General features: G+C 36.8%; 1 protein-coding gene across 1 annotated transcript; it reads right to left on the minus strand.

The window, feature by feature from the left end:
• Nucleotides 1–780: 780 nt before the first annotated feature.
• Nucleotides 781–16,030, minus strand: LRIT3 (leucine rich repeat, Ig-like and transmembrane domains 3). Its single transcript, XM_026017624.2, has 4 exons — nucleotides 15,607–16,030; nucleotides 12,401–12,873; nucleotides 3,869–4,174; nucleotides 781–2,046 (listed from the first exon to the last, which is right to left on the minus strand). Exons 1-4 carry the CDS (start codon nucleotides 15,723–15,725, stop codon nucleotides 899–901), a joined length of 2,046 nt encoding a protein of 681 aa, XP_025873409.1. The 5' UTR covers nucleotides 15,726–16,030; the 3' UTR covers nucleotides 781–898.
• Between the last annotated feature and the right edge of the window lie 222 nt (nucleotides 16,031–16,252).

Here is a 16,252-nt window from a genome sequence, read left to right on the forward strand (position 1 = left end):
TTTTTAAAAAAAGATCCATATAGTCTGTTGGCAAATGCATTCGGATGCAATGGTTGCTATTTTTAGAAATGGCCTTACTATTTTCAGGATCCTCTTTTTAAACTTCTTTCTGCTAATATCTATATTTCTAAGGATAAAATTTTTTTTTCTTACAATATTAATCAACCATACAGTCTTGTAATGCATAATGGTACCAAGAGTTGGAGCCCTCCCTCTCCACTGGGTTGGATTTAACCTTAGTGAATGAAAAATTCTGTACTTTCTCACTCTTGCCCACTAGGCAATGACAGTAAATACCCTTGGCAAATGCCATAAAGCACTTCAAACATGAATGAACATCAAGGCTTAGCTGGTTATACTAATCTTTCTTCACTTCTTAGAAGACTATCTTTTTAAAATTCAGACTTCACTTTTTTATAACTATTCCCACATGAATTTATTTTGAAAAATTAAAACACTACCCTAAAACTTACTATTAATTTATCAAGCACTATCCTAAAAACTATTTCTATGGATATCTTCCACACAACAAAAATCAAGACTATTTGTTTGTTTGATTCAGAAATGACATGGTAGTTTTTATGTAATCTCTACATAAAGAGATACATAATCTCTACATAAATCTCTACAATTGGGGCTTGAACTTAAACTTACAACTCCAAGATCAAAAGTTGTATGCTCTACTGACTGAGGAAACCAGGTGCCCCTCACATGGTATTAAAAAAAAAAAAAAAAAAAAAAAAAAAAAAAAACACACACACACAATTAAAAGCTCTTCATTTGTGATTTTCGCAGAGGAAATGAAAGTCTGAACAAAAGGTCATCCAAACAGAAGGCCGACTATATCCTCAATCCTTAGTTGCATGGAAGAAATTTTGTGGGGTTCATGTGTAAAATCTTAGCAATAATACTCTGATCTCAAACCTTCATTTTTAAAAGTCATCTGAGATTCTACACTTGACCTAGAACAAAGCAGCAATTTTTCTGAATCATCTCTGTGCCTTCGCGTCCAAAGCTCCCCTACACTTTGAGACCTGGGGGACAGGGTTTCAAATTGGATATAAGTTTCTCTTGCCAAGTCATCTTCCCAGAAAGATTCTGACCTACATTGCAGTTTGCAAACTTTGTACAACAGGAAAAATATCAATGGCAAGACAACAACACAGGCAGTACCGCTCACCACAACAAGGAAAGACACTTGAGAATCACCTTCCTTTTCAACTCTGTCAGTAGAAAAGGTAATACATTGGTCTTTCTGGGGAGGTATTCCTTTTGGACAGACACATGCTATGTATTGCCTACCAGGCTCCAAGCCATCTATGGTGACTTGGTTCTTGCTGGAGTCAGCATTCAGCAGCAGCAGGTCCTTTTCACCATACTTGGAGTACAACACTGTCATCTCGGACTTTTGTGTGGTGTTGACAGTGTTCCACATCAATGTGACACTCTCTTCAGTCTCACCAACTACCCTGAGATTCTCTATTGTGGTATTTGTTTCCACTGGCGTTGCTTCATCCAACAATGCCAACTCTTCTTTTCTACTTGCACTACCTGAAGGAAGCTGACTTCCACCCAACTCCACCTTTAAATTTCTTTTCCCATCTGGGTGGAGCTGGAGTGACTGCTGGCTGGCCATGGTGGGGCTTGTTGAAATTCCAGTGTTTCTAGTTGTGGTTGAAGAAACAATAGAGGAGAGGAAAGGAGATAAAGAGAAGAAAGCAGAGGGGGGAGGAGATGAAGTAGAATTAGAAAGAAAAATGGAAGAAGCAGGGGAGGAGGAAGGCCAAGAAGATGACAATGAACCAGGCGGGGATGTAGATCTGGATCTTGGCTGGACTTCTTCTTCAGGGTGATCTCCAGTTCTTTCAGAGGTCTCTGATGATATGGTGGTTGTGACAACACCAACCACTGTCACAGTAACCATAGCTTCTGACATTCCAGCCAAATTTTTGGCCTTACATTTGTAATCCCCAGCATCCTTGTAAGAAATACCAGTCAAGCTTATTATGGACCATCTGACTCCTTCCCCTGGAGATTCCTGAATTACTGTAAGATAAATAAATAAATAAATTTTAAAAAAATATTTATTTAAGAAAAATACTCTGTGAGGGGAAAAAAAGGAGAAACTCAAGCAACATGCCAACTGACCTGGATCTACATGCACCCCTTTTGCATAAATCAAGGGAGAGAAATGGCCCACTGCAAGTCTCTGATGGCAGGTCATAGTTCTCTAAACTGTCTACATGAAGGTCTAGGACATGCCAAGTACCGTGGGGTCTGTATGGGGAATGGTATTTTAAAAAGACACAATGCTATGAATTGGTAGACTTGGTTTTAGTAAACATTTGTCCACTTATTAGTATGTGATTTCAGACAAGACAATTAGCATCTTTGGGCCTCTGTTTCCATATTTTTTAAATAAGGGGATAAGACAAAGTGGACTGACCAATGCTCTCTAATTTTAATTCACTTTGGTCCTATGAAATGGTTGTTACAAAATCTTACTTAAAGGTTTCCCAAAAAATTTTATCATTGTAATAAAATGCTATCTATTTACATAGCCAGATGGCATAGCAGATCATTTTCTAGCATAGGAAAGTCATAATTAGTATTCTTAGTCTTTCATTTTATATTTAACCTAAATAAATTAGTAAACCATGGATTCTTTTATTTGTAGAATAATATATAGTTTTTGCAGAATTGGAATTTTACTTTCCTAAACACTAAAATCTAACATTTTACCATTCTGTCTTCATTTTTTAAGCTTTCTAAAGAATAATAATGTCCTAAGCAGTATCCTAGTATTCCAGAATTTAACTTACTGCCTCAAACTGTGGGCCATCTACTATTTGTAAGAATATTAGGCCTTGAGTATTTCTTATTCCATCAGGTTTCATTACTTTTACTTTGATTTACATTTAATTTTAATGAGTTTTTTTTAAATATATCACTTTAATTCATCAGAAAATCACTATTGAGTGATGCCTGGGTAGCTCATCAGTTGAGCATCTGTCTTTGGCTCAGGGAGTGATCCCGGGGTCCTGGGATCAAGTCCCACTTCGGGCTCCCTGCATGGAACCTGCTTCTCCCTCTGACTTTGTCTCTGCCTCTCTCTGTCTCTGTGTGTCTCATGAATAAACAAATAAAATCTTAAAAAAAAAAAAAAAAAGAATATCACTATTGAAACTAAGGCCAAAGCATTGAGTTGGTCATAGTAGGATCTAAAAAGTCTATGAAACCCATATTTCTAAAAATTATCCTTTTGCTTCATAATAAAGTTTGCATGTAATTTATTATTTAAAAATTATTCAAAAATGAGAAACTTGTATGAAAATCTTTTCTAAGAATACTGTAATAGTTATCCATTTTAAAGTGAGCCATATCCAAGATTATGCAGCAAGACCAAGAGCCTTATTTGCAATCATCCATCCACTGGATCATGTTGTTTTCTATCAATAAAAGAAATCAGATTGTCTATGTAGTTAGATAAGCTAAGGAAAATATTAACCAATCAAATGAATCTTTCAAATTCCTCTCACCAAACAATCTTGGCATATTTTATTAGAATTAACTAGCCAATTTCAGGAGCACCTGGGTGGTTCAGTTGGTTGAGCTCCCTACTCTTGGTTCTGGCTCAGGTTGTGATCTCAGGATCAGGCTCTGCACTCAGTAGGAAGTCTGGTTGGGATACTCTCTCTTCCTTTCCCTCTGTTCCTCTTTCTGCTCTTTCTTTCTCTTTCTAAAGTAAAAAAAATAAATCTAAAAAATAAAAAGAATTAACTAGCCAATTTCAAATCACACAAAAACATGAAATTAAATTCAGATCTTTGGGAACTACTTGTTTTTTAGGCCTGAATTAAGAAAATACCTGTATAATTAACTGGTGAGCTGTCAGATCTGGTCCACATGAGCTGTGGGGTAGGGTAGCCAGTAGCATCACACCGCAGCAGAACGTTACTACCCAGAGCAGATGTGATCTGGGTGGCCGAGGTCATGACTGATGGCTTCAGACACTGCTCCAACTCAGCCCGCTGAAACAAAATCCCTGTCAGGCGCTCAGGTTCGCTACAAATCATCAGTGGATCAAGAAGCACTATAGAAGGGTCAGCAACTTTTGACAACTCGATCATTTTGGAAATGTGACAGTCACAGAACCAAGGGTTGTCCTGCAGACCTAAACCAGAAGGAAGGAAAAGGCTGATAAAGGTTATTCTGTGGACTTCAGTTGACATCACAGCCTCTTGGACAGGCAAGTATCTGTACCCTCTCCCTAAAAACAGACCCCTTTAGGGAGTGGCAGAGAGTTTAGAAACACTGTCACATGAAAAGTATAAAGTGCCCTCAATGAAATGAATGTTCTTGCTAAGGATATTTCCAGATCGAGAGCTTAAAGTGCTACCTGGCGTTTTCTTGCTGCACATGATAAAATGGAAAGGACTTACAGCAGCTAAGTGAAGAACTGTTAAATAGAAAAGGACCAAGGCTTGCTGGGTTCAGTAATAAAACTGCTTCTTACCCCCAGCCTCTCCAAAGTTCTCAAACTAGGAAGGGCTAGGAAGGGCTTCAGCGCAAAGATCAAATCCAGGGAGGGTGAAACTATAACATCATTTGCCAAGATCCCAGAAAGATCTAAGATAGTGCTTCAAAGCCTCTGGCAGACAAAAGTCTCTCTAAGGATGTTAGGGGTCATGTCCCACAGCAACCTCACATAAAGCCCAGGGTTGCAAGGGATTTATCTCAAAAAGTTTCGTGGCTGTGGCTTTTTACTAATGGAGTAGATTATACATTGATTCAGAAAGAGAAAAGACAGAACTGCAATTTTAAAAAATTCCAACCATGTTGGAAGATTTAACTGTTCATTCGTAAATTCTATTTATGTCTATTTACATCTATTTTTAATATAAATTTCTATTTATGTCTATTTTTATTATAATAGTATTTCATGATTGGTTCATATTTTTCTGCCAGTACTTTCCATCTTAGAAATTTCATTTCTTCCATGGGTGAATTACCTTGAACTTCTTCCTCCTATATTTAGTCCTATGAATCTATGACCAGTCTCTAATATCCAAACATCAAATTCATTCTGTCATGTAATAATTAATAATGTGGATAAAACTATATGCTCTCAAAACACTTGTTATACTAGATTTTTGCTTTATAAAATAATAATAGAACAAGTTGGCAGTTATCGATTGCTTATGTGGCAAATACTGTACTTGTCAAGAATTGTAAATGGTCTGAGTTTTAGCCTACTTTAGGGTGACCAGTTGGCAGAAGACACAGACTCCTGGTTAGAAGTGGAGGATAGCTTATGGCTCTGGAGGAAGACATTATCTTCGTTATACTGGTCAGTAAACCTGCCTACACTTTCTCTGGAGGGAGACATAGCTTTACCTTCCAAAGCAGTTCTCTACACAAACATCCTTAAAAAGACAGTTCAGAACAAAAGGCAATCAGTGGCTGCCTCTGCTCACAAGACATGCAGAAATGGGAAAGACTATGAAAAATTATCTTCCAACAGTGCTAAGCATGCTAAAGGATTTGTCGACCTCAATTCTGACAATAGCATGAGGTGGATAATATTAGTATCATCCTCATCGTAAAGAGAATGCCAACACTCACAGATGTTGAGGGATTTGCCTGTGGTCACAACTGTATATAGTCAGGATTTGAACCTGATTTTAAATATCCTGATTTTAAAGCTTTCATTCTCAAGCTCTCTATGTCTTATACTGACCTCAGGAAGCTAGTATGATTTTTTGAGTATCACATTAGAGGACACTAAAGCACAAAGAGATTACTGCCTTGATTCTGTAAGTAGCTTAGAGTCCTGAGTAAGTCCCAGATATCTCAGACTCTTAATCTAATATTCCTTCCACCATAACTCATTTCATCACCTAAAAACATCTAGAACCATAGGTGGCAGCTATAAGTGCTGTCGTCTATAAACACATGTTAGAGCAATGATGTCTGGAGCACAAATGTCTACCTAGGACATTTCTATAACATTAACAGCTTTATTCATGCTTTGAAATTGGCATAAAAATTTGTTATTGGTGAAACAATAAATTTTTTTTGAAGATTTATTTATTTGAAGGAGAGAGAGTATATGCACATGTGAGTGTGAGTGGGGAAAGGGACAGAAGAAGAGAGAGAATCCCAAGTAGATTTCCCACTGAGTGTGGAAGCAGGGGCTCCATCTCACAACCCTGAGATCATGACCTGAGCCGAAATCAAGAGTTGGACACTTAATTGACTGAGCCACCCAGCACCCCTGAAGCAAAATTCTTTTAAAAATTAATCCAACTGGTTATGTCTAAAAGTTATATAGAACAGGAGAATATTTTTAAACCCTTCAAAAATATAATGTTTATTCTAGCCTTGAAACATCAAGGTCAAAAGCACAACTTTTAAAACCTGAATAATAATAGTGACCTGAGTGCTGACCCGTTCATCAAGTGTTTTTTTCTCCCAATTTGAGGACAAAGGTACAAGAACTCCCTAAAGTTGAACTGTTATTTTTGTACTGCATTCCTTCAGGGTAGCACACCAATCACAATCACAGTAATTTGTACTAATTAATTTAGTTTATATAACTATTCTTGGATGGAACAAATCAACTTTGCCTTATTCCTTCTCTAAAAGGACAATGTTTTCCATGCATCACAGCAGTTGAATTAAATTGGCTATTTTTTCATGCAGAGTCAGCAATAAATTCCTGTACAAAAGTAATTCTGCAGACCATAGTTCTTGAAAGCAAAAACCATACCTTAATCAGTTTTGTGGTGGCAGTGGCATTTAACGATCCAAGGAGGAAAGTAAACTCTTTACAACAAATGGTCCTGGAACAACTGGACATCTGTTTGGAAAAAAGCTCAACCGCTACTTCACACTATACTCAAAAACTATTTTGAGATAGGCCACAGTCATAAGCATAAAAGCTAAGAATTATAAAGCCAGAAATCAAATATAAAAGTTAAAACTATAAGGAAAATAGAATATCTCTGTGACCTGTAGGTAGGCAAATATTTCTTAGATGAGACACACAAAGCACTAACTATAAATGAAAAAAAAAACTGATAAATTAAATGTCTTTAAAATTTAAAAATTTCTTACCAAAGACAACATGAAGAAAATGAATAAATAAATCACAGATTTAGAGAAAATATTAATAGCACATATAACTGACAAAAGGCTTAACATTCTGCACAAGAATGTTAATAGCAGCTTACTTCATAATAGCTGAAGACTGGTACACCCCATGTTTCCAAAAAATAGGAGGAAGGATGAACAATTCATATATTCATAAAACTGAATATGACTCAGCAGAAGGAACTACCCATACATGCAATGACATGCAGTTATCTCAAAAACAATAATGCCAGGGACGTCTGCGTGGCTCAGTGGTTGAGCGTCTGCCTTTGGTTTAGGGCACGATCCCAAGGTCCTGGGATCAAGTCCCACATTGGGCTCACCATAGGGAGCCTGCTTCTCCCTCTGCCTATTCCTCTGCCTTTCTGTGTGTCTCTCATGAATAAATAAATAAAATCTTTTAAAAAATAATAATGCTAAATGAAAGAAGCTAGGCACAAAGGTATATCTTACATGATTTTATTTAAATAAAATTCTAGGGCAGACAAAATTAACCTATTGTGATGAAATAAAAACAGTGGTTGCTTGAAGTGGAGGAGAAGAGGTATAGGTTAACTTTCCAGTGTGATGAAATTATTCCATATCCTTGGACCCCAATGTTTATAGTAGCAATGTCCACAACAGCCAAACTATAGAAAGAGCCCAGATGTCCATCAACAGAAGAATGGATAAAGAAAATGTGGTGTATATATGTATATATACAATAGAATATTACTCAGCCATAAAAAAATGAAATCTTGCCATGTGCGATGATATGGATGGAACTAGAGAGTATTAAACTCAGTGAAGTAAGTCAATCGGAGAAAGACAATTATCATATGATCTCACCCATAAGTAGTATTTAAGAAACAAAACAGAGGATCATAGGGGAAGAGAGAAAAAAATAAAACAAGACAAAAATCAGAGAAGACAAACCAGACAAACCACAAGAGACTCCTAAATAGGAAACAAACTGAGGGTTGCTTGAGGGGAGTTAGGAGGGGGGATGAGGTATTTGGGTGATGGACTTTAAGGTGGGCATGCGATATAATGAGCACTGGGTGTTATATAAGACTGATTAGTCACTGACTTCTACCTCTGAAATCAATAATACATTTTATGTTAATTAATTGAATTTAAATAAAATTTTTTAAAAGAAATTATTCTATATCTGAATGAGGATGTGGATTTCATGGGGGTATTCATTTGCCATCGCTTACTAAGCTGTACACTTAAGATCCATGATGTGCAAATTATACCTCAACTTCTCAATTAAGAAAAGGCTTAAAAAACAAAAGAATGATATCTCTGGAGATGGAATGAACTTGAAGCTTGACTCTGCCTCTGCACCAGCTGTAAAAAGCAGGTAATAATTACAACCCACTTACTAGCATTGTCCTGGCTGAGATACTGCTAGGGAGTCCTCAGAAGAGCACCTGGTAAGGAGTTAACCTTAGTTTGTGGTTTTATCTCCTCTGTGGCTAGAAAAGAACAAGCATATCAACAGGGATTGAGGAGTGTTTGTTGAATTAAATTAATGCCATTTTAGAAAATTTTGTGGGAATACTCGTGTGGCCACCGCCTTCCAGGTAAACTTTATTTTGAATGGGAAAAAAAATTCATGTTTGCAATTGAGAAGATTTGAGTACCAATTAAAAGCACCCAAAAAAGCATTCTATGCCCTCTCCTACTGCAAGCTTTTTCCAAGACAAAGAGTGTTGGTCCTTACAGAGTCTGCCTGTGTAAATGTATCTTTATTCCTGAGAAAGAGGGCATGGAAATTTACCTGTATTACAAATAGAAAATCCAATGTAGTTTCACAGTTCATTTAAATGTTTACTTGCAGTGGGAGTATACAATGTTTTTATGATACATTAGAGGACAATTTTATGAAGTTGATATTTTTACTCATGTAGAAAAGAGGAGTAATGGAAAGGTCTCTTCCTAATTTTTTAAAAATAAATACGTGATTTAAAAAGATCAATAATACATATATAAGAAAAAGAACTCTGGTATTATTACATACCTTACATTACAAAGGAGTGGGGAATACCCTGGGCTCTGGAGCCAAACAACTGTATTCATGCCTAGCTCCATCACTGTCTGATGAGTAAATTTGGGCATGTGGCTGAATATGTGATTCAATTCTTCTTCTATAAAGTGAGGGTGGGGGTCACCTGGTGGCTCAGTGGTTGAGCATCTGCCTTTGGCTCAGGGTCCTGGGATCAAGTCCTGTATCAGGCTCCCCACAGGGAACCTGCTTCTCCCTCTGCCTATGTCTCTGCCTCTCTCTATGTGTCTCTCATGAATAAATAAATAAAAATCTTTTTTAAAAATGGGGGTGAAATGGTACAGGGTTAACATAAGACTGAAAGAAGTTATATATATAAAGTATAAGAAATAGTTTTGGCCCTGAGTAAGCACTCTATTAATATTAGCTATTACTATTATTGTTATAAACAGAAGTTTCATCTGCTAACAATAATAAACACAGGACACTAACAATTAAAAGCACAATATATTCCACTATAATAATAGAAAAGTAAATTTTACAGGGCACCTAGAAAGATACAATTGCTACAGTTAAACACTGAGTTCTAGAAAAGCTAGAACTGGTTTTCATTACCATATTTTAATGACAAAATTGGAAGACTCAATTAAAGTAACAGAAAAAGCCAAAATAGAGGAGTTTTTCTTTATAAGACACTCCCATCTCAGTCACAGCTGCTATGGATTATTGTTATCTAAAATCATAACCTCAGAGACTGTTCATCTCATATTCTAAAGAACTCCCACATAAAATATCTCATAATATTCTCATTACAATCCTATGAATGAGAGAGAGTGAGATCTCCCACCTCCATTTTGCAGATGAAAAAACTGAGTTTTCTATGTGTGATTCACACATGTGAGCCAGTCTTCTTTAGAGGAGAGCATTTCTTTTCCCTTTCATTACATAGCAGGCATGGCTTTGGTAAGATCAGCTGTTGCATATATCTCGGAATGTTTCAAAATATCCTCTGTTATTTATTATCATGATTTTATCATTATTATTATAATAGCAATGCATGATCAATGCAGAACATTTTCAAAATACAGAATACTGAAAAGACATCCCATCACCCAAAGAGGACAGTTATATTTTTTTCAGCCTTTTTCTTTGCACACTTTAAAATAATTATGATTATATACCATTGAACACCCTGCTTTTTAAATTTAATGTTATACCAAACGCATTTTCATATTACCCCTTTAAAGAATCTGCTTTTGAAGAAACTGAACCCTAAAACATAGATAAAGCTGTTTATCTCTGTGGACAGTGAAATTTCAATAACCCTCTCCAACTGATCCCTGAAGTTTCATCCAAATTTAACTCACAATGGAAAAATAGTAATGTCGTGTAAATCAATTCTTTATAGTGATATTAGCAATAATAGCGACTAAACATTAGAAAGCTATTAATAACAATTCAGTAATTTGATTTTATTTCCTACTATGTATCACCTTTTGATAGATCTAAAGCAACTTAGAAAAATGTGTAGAGAAATAGAATCTCAATATATAAATTAAGACCATTCCTATCTATTATCATAAGGACTAAATTAGTGGCTAAAATAAAGTAAATAAGTACTACACTATAGGTTTACATGGTGCCTATCATGGTGTACATAATAGGAAGGACTCCACAACTATCACTAAATTAAACTAATGGAGGGCACCCCAGGTGGCTCAGCAGTTTATCGCCGCCTTCAGTCCAGGACCTGGGCCTGGAGACCCAGGGTAGAGTCCCAGTCAGGCTCCCTGCATGGAGCCTGCTTCTCCCTCTGCCTGTGTCTCTGCCTCTGTGTGTGTGTGTGTGTGTGTGTGTGTCCCATGAATAAATAAAATCTTAAAAAAAAAATTAAACTAATGTTTTTTCCCCTAACTCACCCTACAATACTTCTTTTATTCCCTAATAAAAATGTCTGAAGCACTAGATAAGCAGTAGGCAAACATAAAATAGGTATATGACAAAAAATTACATTATTTTTCCTCTTTCTATGTGGTTCTTATCACTCGTACTTTTAGTCTCATAAGCACCAAAATACATTTATATTTCAACAAAAGCAATGCTAAAATCATTTAACTGCTGCCATGGCATTTTCTTTTTTAGCAAAAAAATTTTTTTCAAAGTTCTATTTCATTTATACTTTACTTCAGCAAATGTTTGAGCATGTGACATTAGTCAGTAAGGACTCATGGCACAAATTTATCATCAAGTTGCTTCTCACACCAAAAGATTGAGAAATCATTTCACTGGCCAAACACTCAGTTCTTTCATCCTAAGAAATATAATCTCTTCGGTGGCCACAATGGTTGTAACATGTGAACTCACAACACAGCCTTATTGGGTGAACAAGAATTTAGTAGATCAAATTGATTGATTGATCAGAGCCTTAGGCTTTTGTCTCACACAAAAGTATGAAAGGCCTCACTGTTCACAGGTACCCCTGAGAAAGGTCTACTGATTTCAATCTGGCAACCACATTTACTGGGCATTTGCCATGTTCAGAGCACCATGCAAACACTGTGGGAAGAGACAAAAAAAAGGAAGAGAGAGACTTACTGGAAGGAGTCTACATTTTAAGAAGCCAAGACAAATACCCACAGAACCTAAACAAAGTCAAGATCAAAGTCTACAAAACAAATCACATCTAAACTAATGCATTAGAAGATTGTCTTTATCATTTCTTTTTAGATTAAGAAAAATCTGGAAGCTATTCTCCCTAATAAAACCACTGCCACTTCATAACCCTATGAAATGGCCATAAATATGCCAGTGCCCCTCTTCCACCCCTGAAAAGCCTAATAAATGGCTGAAAAGAGAACAGAGCAGGTTGGCTATGGCAGAGCATGGAGCACTGACTGATGTGCTCACAGAATCAGGGCAGGTTGGTAGATTTTATCACTCAGCCCCAGGCTCTCTAACATCAGCATTAGTCTCTCAGTTTATGAGTCTATCTCCCTCCCTCCTCCAACACACACACACACACACACACACACACACACACACTGCTGCCCTCACTCCAGTGCACACACAGAGCCATTTCATCTTACATGGGGTAAACAGATCAACTGACTTAGGTCAGCCAGTAAAGTTCCATCCCATCAAAAGTGTAAGTATAGAATAAGAAGCCAAATTAAATAAATATGAAAAGACTGGACTACTGAAGTCATGCAAAGCAAATTATCTGGACCTGAGAAGCCCAAAGGCTTCTGAGCTTACCAAGAATAATTCTTCGTGGTGTAAGGTCCAGGCTTCGTAATGATGTTGTAAGTAAGTGGGACCAGCTCTCCAGGAAATCTGGTGGTAGGGTGGTTAGCCTGTTGCTTGATAAATCCAAGTAGGCAAGGTTCTTCAGGTACCTGACCACCTCATTTGGCACACTGGTTATTCTGTTGTTGTGCAAATCCAGGGTCCTCAGATGGGGCATGTCCAACAGAGATGCCCAAGGGAAAGCAACCAGAGAATTTCCATCCAAGCGCAACTCATGCAGCTGCTTTAGGTTGTAAAAGCTGCTGGCATCAAGGCTGGCCACGGAATTGTAAGTCACCCAGAGGTATTGGAGCTCCACCAGGTAGTAGAAGGCCTCTGCGGGGATTCTGCGGATGACTGTCTTCTCTATACGTAGCTTCACAGTGTCCACAGGGAAGTTCATAGGGACCTCATTCATATCCAGGTCATTACATAGCACCGACCTAGTGTCACAAGAGCAATAGAAGGAAACCCACTTTCCAAGACCCAGGTGAAAAAATAATACTTGAAACATGCAGGAAAATGAAACATTTTTCATTTCCTACTGGTTTTCACAAAGTATTTATTCATTGAGCCTGACTGACCTATTGGAATTCATCATCATCGTCTTCTTCTTCTAGGTTGAATCCTATGAAATGGCCATTTTTGTAGGTTAAAAATGAGCAAATATCAGCAATTTCATGTGGTTCAACCTAATACTGATGAAGTTCTTTATGTGCCAGGCCTGTGCAACCATGTCACACCTACCTTACTTAATCATCAACAGCCCTATAAGGTAGATATTGAGGAATAGGTAAAAGCACTAGCCCTGGAGTCAGGCTGATCTTGGTTCAGATCTAAGCTCTGCCACTTCCCCTGTGGCCATGAAAAGCCACTTCCCCAATCTTTCAACTTCATTTTCCCATATGGCACTGTTAGGATGATTAACTGAAATGGATGTAAAATTTTATACAATCCTGGCACATTACAGGCACTTAATAATGGCTGTTAGTGATTTTATCATCAATCTCATTTTACAGAGAAAATAATTGAGGCCCACCAACATGAGGTAACTGCCCAAGGTCACATAGCTAGTAGGTTACCCAGCTGTCTTTCAAACCCACATCTGTCCAACTCCAAAGTACATACTCTTAACCTCTTTAGGAAATGGCCTATTTCTTAAAAATCTCTTGTTGAAGTTATGAATTGATCCTTTTTAAGAAGATAATTTAATTTGAAATAGGAAAGGAAGGGAAGGAGGGAGGGAGGAGAAAGAGCAAGTGTTCACACTAGTTGAACTCTCTTTTAATAATGTGACCTGTGCATTGCTTTCAGCCTAAGGAACAAACCAGAAACTGTGAGTTTATACCTCCTAACACTCACTAACTGAAGTGACCTTGAATAAGTCACATTATTGACTTTAGTGGCACGTGTAAAACAGGCATAGAAAAACAAGCCTGTCCCGTGTGTGGGTGTAAAGTATGAAGAACCAGAGAATTTAGATTCATTTTAACCTGAAAAAAGACTTATTTGTCTCTCTTTATATACTCACCCCTACTGGATTGCTGAAAATGGACAATAAAAATTTTGCAAAGCATAGTCTAAACTATAATACATTATACTTGTCATACATAATAACAATGAAACAGTCATTCAGTAAGAACACATGACATTGAATCAGTGCATTTTAAAAGCCAGCGTATAATGTGAAGAGAAGTAGATAGCATAAAGCTGGAGTGTATGACAGGGTCATCTTTTTGTAACTTTAGGAGAAGGCCTTATGGAATCATTGGAACTCTCTAGGAACACCTCTGATTCTTCATCTCGATTCTGTATTACAAATTCCAGTGCTACTTTATGCTAGAATGATCTGGTTTCTACTCAACATTCCAGTGTAATAGAAGAAAGCCTACATAGAAAGCTGAAAGACCTAGCATCTTTATCAGCCAGTCTCTACATCAGCTCAGTGTTGTGAGCTTGGACAAGTCATTTAGTCTCTTTGTGGTTATGTTTCTTTGTCTATAAAATGACAGCAGTCAAATTAGATTTTTTTTTCTAGAGTCCTTGCCAGGCATAATATGCTATGGTTTTTATAAAATCCATCAATAATGGGGACATCCCTATGAAAAAAAATTTTTCTGTGACTATTTTCTTAAAAGTACCCTGCCCTGAGTCATTAACTGCTTCATACTTTTGCCAAGTAGGTCTTTAATTTATTACATTGTTCTCTTTGTCTTAAATAACCTAGTGGATAGTCAAAAAAGATACCAAGAGCTGGTTAAGTAAAGTTCATACAATAACAAGACAAACTACTCAAAGATATATTTTAATTGTTATTATTTATTTGTTTAAAGTTGTAAGACATAAATTGGGTGATTCTTTTAACAAATTATTTTCTATAAGAGGCTCACTGTTCACTTCAACCAAGTCACAAAATAATCTGATTTTATTATTAAATATCCTCTTTTTAAAAAACAAGTTCTATCATATTTAGCTAACAAAAGTTGTTTTGCATCTAACTTCTACCTCAAAGGACTCACATAAATTATAAGTATGCAATTATTCTCACTTTACAGGTAGATGTTAAAACAACCCAGAGGCTGACTAACTTCTGTGAGGCTCCCCAGTATCTGCAACAGACAGGGATCAACCCTGATCCATGTCTTTCAAACTTCTCTCTGTAAACTCCAATACCTTAAAATGAAAAATCCTAATTATAAGCCTCTCTAATTTCACTCTTGTGATCTTCCTTCCTACTTTATAAAAATCTATCCAGTTGGCATGAATAACCTTCAAAATGAAATGGGAAAGAAGGGAAGCAAATCATCTGGGCATGTCCAGTACCTCCTGATTGGCCCTCCCTCTTAGATTTTCTATAAACAAGCTAAACACTTATTTCAGTGGTTTGACCTCCTGAAAGGGACACGTGATGAACACAAGTGCAATGGATATTTTTGTAACATATGATGTGTTTGAGGATCTCAAATAATTTGAGGGGCTTTTAAGAGTTAAACTACTCAAAATGAAAACAGTGGAGTGGGCAACTGATTTTAACACAAGGAAGTTAAAGCTTACGTAAATTAAACCTTCTCTCCTCTGATACCTGGTCCACAATTTGCTTTCAAAATAAGGCTGTCTAGTTAAAGTCCTTTTCCTTAGAATCATTAGCACACTCACTAGCAAGGAGAGGAGCATACCTTGATCCCGTTCCGTCATTTCTGCCATGATAATCGCAGGTACACTGTGAAGGACATGAACAGCTCACTCTTTCCAAAAAGCTAATAAGCACAATGCACAGACATGCTGAGAGATGCATCGCTCCTTCTGAAGGTTATTTGAACAAAAAAGTAGAAACCAAATCCTAAGCTTCAGAAACTGGTGCACCAGGAATGCAAACAGCCATTTAGTAACAGCAGATTACATGGGATTAGCTGAGATCTGTAGTTACTTAACCTTCAAGTGTATTTTACAGGGGATCAATCGACCTAGCCTTTGAATATGGTTTCAGCAAAGTAACACATTCTAAGGAAAATGAAAATCAAGCATATGTCAAGAAAATTTCAATAGGTGCCCATATCCAAATTTGCAAGGAAATGCCTACTAAATCCTTTTACTATGGTTGTAATTGGTACTGTGCCTTGAAGATACACTTAATGTTAAAAATAATTCAGTGTTTTAGCAGATGCTAGAAATATTACAGATTATTTATAATATATAAATTTTATTTTTTGCATTTGTGATCTCCAAAAAAAAAAAAAAAAGTAAACAAAATTCAGTACCTAGATTTTTTAGGCAAACTGCTTCAACCCACCACTGAATGGCAAGACTAAAACTCTGGTTCTC

The sequence above is a fragment of the Vulpes vulpes genome, chromosome 4 (assembly GCF_048418805.1).
Source record: "Vulpes vulpes isolate BD-2025 chromosome 4, VulVul3, whole genome shotgun sequence".
NCBI classification, from domain to species: domain Eukaryota; kingdom Metazoa; phylum Chordata; class Mammalia; order Carnivora; family Canidae; genus Vulpes; species Vulpes vulpes.